A 6,931-nucleotide genomic window follows, 5' to 3' on the forward strand; every position below is an offset into this window, starting at 1 on the left:
ATTGGTTCAGTGGTGCAATTTCAAGACTTAATGTAGCATCAGGACAATTCGATCTGATTTAAATAGCAGATTTGTGTCCATAATGCACCAAAAGGTTTCCTCCAACCCGTCAGTCCCACAGCTGAAGCTTGGACCAAAGCGGGTCATCAACAGAACGGCTGAAAAAGGAAAGAATCGAGCTGCTGCAGAGCTCAGAGAGCCGTGCATGAATAAATGCTGCAAATCTCAATGACATGAAGCAACCCTGTGAGGGAGACTGGGTTTTACTGCACTACGTAACGTGATGGCTGCTTGGGCTGGGAGTACCTGAGGTGTAAAGAACCACGAGCACTAATAGGAAGTTTAAACTCCAACCTGACATTTTACGAATCACAGGCAAGCGGTCGACTACACGCACGAGCTCGGATTTATAAATGATCCAACTGACTCGTACATCTTTCCACATTTAAATTTTGCAGAGCTGCTTGAGACTCGTAAGCCTCCACTGTTTATCTGATGTGTGTACATGCTCGAGTCGACTGGCATCACACGAGTTTCTGGTAAGCCTTTGCTGTGATCCCATCTGCGTGTTGGGTCCTTGCTGTACACGACTAGTTTCAGTTTGAGGCAAGAAAGAGAAAAAAAAGCTCGACACTGCTCTCAGCACTCTGACATGTTAGTTTCATGGTGTGCTGCACCAAAATCCTTTTCTCTAATGTGTTCAGCCTCCTGGTAAATGCAGCACAACACATGATGCCAACAATTCTGCTCCCATTATCAGCGGGAGCCGCTTTATAATCAATGCAATAAAGTGATGCATCTTGTAGACAAACACTTTAATCTAAAGAAAAAGAAAAGAAAAGAAAATGTTGAACATTGAGGCTCGAAATGTAAAAGAGAGGAGGTGAACGATGGGGAGTAAAGGTCCAGCAGGCCGTGAATCAGCCTCACATACCAGCCACATACCTGAATGACGCAGTTTAAAAAGTTAAACAGTGTACAAAGTGTTGGTGAGTAGTGTGTCTACCCACGAATCATAATGTGAGACGGTTAATGGGAGAGGAAACCCTGCAACAGACTGGCGACCTGTCCAGGGCGCAAGCTGATAGGCTCCAGCCCCCACGACCCTGAATTAAGGAAGTAGAAGAAGATGGATGGATGGAGAAAAACAAAAAAGAACAAATTTCTCCAGAAATCAATCAATCAATCAAAGTTCTGGTTTTTCTCAGACTGACAAGAATCCAGAAGAAATTTACAACCTGGGAACTAGAAACACACTGGTGGAATGACGCAGCCTTCAGCCGGTGTGCACATGGCTGGATAAATGCGTAAAAGCTGAAGGATGCTTGAAAAACTTATAAAAAAGGGTTGATCCTGTGATCTGATGTATAAAAAAGCTGAAATGCTGCTCAGTTTGAATCTGTGTGTAAGGAGCTTGTTAAGAAACACATCTGCACACTTTTCTTTCCAAGCTCCTTAGACTTCGATCACCTGGATGATTGAGAACCTTCACAGATGAATCAGGGTATGGTTCTCCTTTAAATCGCTGCTGATGAAAGCTGCAGCTCACAAGCTTAGTGGAAGAGTCTGCAGCATCCGAGTATCAGGCAGCGAGAGTGCTCGTAGTCCACATTCACAGGGTCGTGCACCATGAGTTTGTCCCCGAGTGTCAGAACTCCCGTGTTCCCGTCACTTCCTGAGGTGTCTTAACCACAAACTGCACGAACCGTGGCGCCCGCCGTTTTAACACCAACGCAACACTCATGCCAGAAGGGTTTTTTCTTGTTATCCGCTTGGTTCATTTTCTCACAGTTTCAGGGCATCGTTTTTTCCGGTTGTGATAACTTCTTTGAATAGCAAGCCTGGCTGTTCAAACACAGCTGAGGCACGCAGCTGTGTGACCACAGGCCATCGTCAAACGAGTGGTCAGAGGGTGCAACTGGCCTCCACAAATGGTGTCAGATAAAGTGTGTCTGACAATAAGCTGGTGAATATATGAACGTATCGCTTCACGTCCACTACGTAAAGCAATTTCATGCATTAAAAAATATATCCTGGAAACTCAGAGGCTGAAGATTGAGCTGATGTAAGGCAGGTGGCTGATGAAAGCGAATATTCAATGAAGACGGTGGAGAGAAATACTGAGGCCAAAAAGTCTGGAGAAAACAAAACAGGAAGAGATCCTGGAATGGTGGAAAATACTCCATGAAGAAAAGATTTAGAGCCGACAAAGTCAGGAAAACTCTGAAATGGGTGAGGATTTTTATAAAGACTTTCAGAGTTTCAGGAAGTAACGGAGGGCAGAGAGGAGCAAACTGGATGAAACCAAAGAGACAAAGGAGGAGCAGCCGGCTCTGGACTTTATGCTTTTCTGGGAGACAAAGAGTTCTGATGACAACTGACAAAAATCAGTTTTAATGTATAAACACTTTGATTCTTCATCTGAAGCCCGAGGTTGATGAATCAACAATGTCACAGACATCCACAGTTATCCCCTCTCCTGTCCATCAAACACCCGCCACAGCGACAGGATGGACCTGATCTTTTGTGAGTCAGTCTGAAAGTGTCGTCGCAGAGACGTTGGCGTCTTCTGGGACTGACAGAGGAGCAAAAACTCTGCCGATGGGAGAGGATTTACTCCCCGCGTACACTACAGAGATGATGTTCTTGACAGCAAAAGCTGCACCAGGAGGAGGAGCAGGTGTTTTCTATCAACAGTAGTGATGATTGGAGACTCTGCTTGTTCAGGATGTTTAAAAATGTGAAGGAAACTCTAACGTGAGAACGAGATGTTCAGGTTAAAGTGTTAGAAGCCTTTCAAGTTTTCTATAAATAGCAAAAAACCCAAAGATTCATTCATCACATGATTCTGATTCTAGTTTTTTCCTCCTTTTAATTTTTCTATTCTCTATTTAGTTTTCTGTAGACCCAGAGGCAAGATGTCTCACTGAAGTCCAGGGTTCATGCCCCTAACAACTACACATGAGGCAAACCGGGGGAAGAATCAAGCATCAGTGGAATTAACGAGCAAGTCTAATGTCTTAAATTTCAGCCTGTCTTTGGTTCACACAGGTGTTACTTTCAGTATTGATTGGCTGTTAGCTTCTCTTCACTGGCTCCCTATGAAATCAAGAATCCTTTTCACACAGTATTCAATGATCATACCTAAATGACCTTGTAGTACCATATCACCCTATTAGAGCACTTCGCTCTCGCTCTGCAGGCCTACTTGTTGTTCCTAGAGTATTTAAAAGTAGAATGGGAGGCAGAGCCTTCAGTTTTCAGGCCCCTCTTCTGTGGAACCAGCTTCCAGTTTGGATTCAGGAGACAGACACTATCTCTACTTTCAAGATTAGGCTTCAAATTCCCCCAAAAGTTGATTCTGCTCACCTGGACGTAGCGTTTTGGCAAAGGATTGCAATTTACTGCTGTCTAACTCATAAACTCAGATTTCCAGCAGTTGCAATCAATCTGAGTCAGTCTGAGGAACTCGATCCAGCTATTGGCAACTGGTTGTATTCCAGTATGGTATGGTTATGTTGCTATCTAACAGCAATGTTGCTGAGCATCTATATCATATTTCAGTTAAATCTTGATTCTGAAGCTACGACATGATGATTTGTGGAGGAAGTTCTGAGTTTGAGTTTCAAAGCTACGATCTATGATGTTCTGGCTCGATTCTGAATTTTTACTGTGACTTTCTGTGTATGTAGACAATAATAGATTTTCCACAGATGGCAACAGACTTGCAATTTTTGGTGAACAATATCCATTAATTGCTGTACTATCACAAACAGACTGTATGTTATTGCCATCTTGGTCTCTCCATGCTCCTCCTTCCTCTCTTTCCCCCCAAACTCCAGTCGAGGTTCCTTATTTCGCGTCCTTCTGCCCTTGCTTGAGCCGGGCCCAGTTCTTCCTCGTGTTGGAGTGTCTCAAATATTACATAAAGCACCTTGCAAGACTTTTATCATCAATATGAAATTCACAACTTTTTAGTTTGAGGTGATTTATGTTGAAATATAGAAAACCGTTCCTGTGGAGGTAAATATATGTGCAAAAACATCACAGAATTAGAAGAGAAGTCTTTGACTGCAAACATAAATAATTTAATTTGTGGCTTAAATGTCTCTCTGTATTATTTCACTTTTAATCATCACAAAAAGCAGGAAAAAGTCATGTTTTAAGGGGCGTAGTCGTGTGCTGATTTATGCCACTCATAAGAGCTTTTCAGACACTTTTCCATGTTTTCTGTGAGTTATTGCGACACGCTCACTTGTTGTAAATGTCACTCAGTAACCCCTGACCCATTAAGTTGGGCTGAATCTGACGAACGCTGGCACATTCGTTTATTTCGCTTGTTTTCATTATTCAGTTGGAGGCGACGAAAAGAGATGAGAATGAAGCGGTTATGAAATTAATGGCAAGTTCGCGTCTGCCTACATTTTTCATTAAACTAACAGTTATCAGGGAAAAGTCGGTGAAAACTGCAAAAACAATTAAAATTTCCACCTCCTGTGATTCCCCACAGCTGTTTTTAATTTCTGAGAAATGAATGCAACTCTGATGTTATGGCAGGAACACATGAAGCACGCGACACGCATTTTAAACCTTTTTTCTTAAAGTGTGGTCTTACAGTTTCAGCTGTGTTAGCAGATGATGGAAAAGTTAGTTCCTCCAACACCAAGGTGATCAGATCAGGATCGCCGACCTCTCTTTGTGATGGTTTGTCTGTTATCCGCTTCTGTTTCCATTTTCCTTGGCCTTTCCTCGTCCTTTGTGTGGTTAAACACACATTCTTGGATTTTATTTATTCTTTTGCCTCCTGTGTTCTCCAACTTTGATTTACTTCCTGTTTTATTTTGAAGGACCAACCCTCATGTTGTTGTCTTTCCTTTTACTTCCACTTTCTTAAGAGCTTATCCAAGCCTATCCCAGCTCTCATAAGACAAGAGGTGAGGCACGCTAGGGGCCAGCCTCACACCGTGCACTTGTAAGGGTGCTTCTTCCTTCTGTCTTCCTTCTCTCACCCCAACCAATCACAGCAGATGGCCCCGCCCCTCCCTGAGCCTGGTTCTGCCGGAGGTTTCTTCCTGTTAAAAGGGAGTTTTTCCTTCCCACTGTCGCCAAAGTGCTGCTCATACCTTACAATATAAAGCACCTTGAGGCGACTGTTGTTGTGATTTGGCGCTATGTAAATAAACTGAATTGAATTGAACTACTTCTACTAACACTGAGAATAACTAAAATAATACTGAGAGGAAGAAGGAGGAGGAGGGAAAGAGAGAAAAGAAATGAATGAATGAAAATGAAAATATGAACAGAAATAAAAGACGGGTCCTCTGGGGATGGCACACTGGGGGGTACATGGTGTTTCGGAGAAGGGGAGGTGCCATCATTGGCTGGTCAGAAGGGTTTTTGTTCTTTTTTTGATAATTATTCTTTTATCTTTCATGGTGTTTTTGTTACCTTTATCTGGACCATTTAGAGACACTTCACTTGGACACTACAGAGGAAGCCTGTTTATTACTGGTTAGTGGACTGTTTTCTATCTATCAGTGACCTAGTCTACCTTAGGTATCAACCCTGTGACTCCCATGTGGATCTTCCCAGTTTTAGGTTATGCCCTGTGTTTGTTATCTGGGCCTCCTGCCATCTCCGGCGGTTACCTTGCAGGAGCATGCTATGTATCTTTAAGCTTTGTGTGGGCCTCGCCACAGCTGGACATCCCAGCGTCCACTCCTGCTCCTCCCCAAACCAGTTCACTCTCAGCAGCTTTGTCCGTGGGCTAACAGATGGGTGTCTGGCAGTAAAGATACGGCTTCTGCTCCTTCACTGCATGCTGTTTTTCCACTGAGTTAAAGTGATTAGCAAAAAGATGTTTCACTCTCTGATTAAATACCTTTTTTAATTAGACTATTTTGTAAACAAGAGCAGATCGAAATACGGGATACTGTCTCAGTGTGTGTGACAGAAGGATAAGACATTAAAATGTTATGCAGTCCCACATAAAGACAGACACACCTAAAGGTGAGAGTTATTGAAATAGAGGAACGTTATTGTTACGTCCGTTTAATTACAACGCGTAGACCACCTGCAGATAATCAGAGTCTGAGAGTCTCAGACTGGCAGGAAGGACATGTCCCGTCATCATAAAGACTAAAAATATGGTGACAACAAAAGTCTGTTTCTAAATGTAGTGAAGAGTTTGTGCTCACGTGACAACACGCTAGTGATTTATTTTCACCATGAGGTGATGCCAGCTGCTCTGATTAGAAGTTCGTCTGGTGAAGCGAATGTCTCGACTGCAGCACGATGCGGCGACACGTTCGCTCCCTCGCAGCACAGATCTGATGTGAAACGCTGTAGCTGCTGCTGTAATTGCGACGCCTCGGTTGGATTTTCAGCAAAGAAAAAAGAAGCTTCTTCCTACCTGATGAAGTCTCCCTCCAGGCCAATGACCCGTTTGATGATCTTCTGCTTTGGATTCCTCGGGGACCTGAAGGAGCAATAAATATAAATACATTAAAGGCAATAAGCATAAAACCCAAACAGGAAAACAGACACATTAAAATCTTACAAGCGTGTTGTAGTAAACTGTGGATACAGCTCTGTTCAGATCAAGTCTGAGGCTGCAGCATCTTTTTACCTGATGTCATCATATATGTTATTTTATGATTTGTTCAAAAAGTGCACACGAGATCTGAGTTGCAAATCTGTCAAAATGTAAGTAAATCTGGAAAACCAGGAAAGCTATCACCCCAGGGCTTGAAATGATGCCACTTTGTGAGACATGCCACCTGTCTCAACTTTACACAAAGTGTCTAAAATCCCATCCTGGTTGAGCTGCAGGAGGTGCCTGGGGGCGAAGGATGGATGCAATCCGAGTTAATGATAAAAACGATAATAAAATAACGCTAATGGGAGGATGGATGGATGGATGGATGGATGG

General features: G+C 43.0%; 1 protein-coding gene across 1 annotated transcript in view; it reads right to left on the reverse strand.

The window, feature by feature from the left end:
- immp2l (inner mitochondrial membrane peptidase subunit 2) overlaps nucleotides 1–6,931 on the reverse strand; it is a 197,500-nt gene that overhangs the window by 25,477 nt on the left and 165,092 nt on the right. The window contains exon 4 of the mRNA XM_005745096.1: nucleotides 6,413–6,478. Within this exon, the coding sequence (XP_005745153.1) occupies nucleotides 6,413–6,478 (66 nt within the window). The remainder of the gene's footprint in view (nucleotides 1–6,412; nucleotides 6,479–6,931) is intronic.

Source organism: Pundamilia nyererei, unplaced genomic scaffold, assembly GCF_000239375.1.
Source record: "Pundamilia nyererei isolate P.nyererei 1_Seehausen unplaced genomic scaffold, PunNye1.0 scaffold00154, whole genome shotgun sequence".
NCBI classification, from domain to species: domain Eukaryota; kingdom Metazoa; phylum Chordata; class Actinopteri; order Cichliformes; family Cichlidae; genus Pundamilia; species Pundamilia nyererei.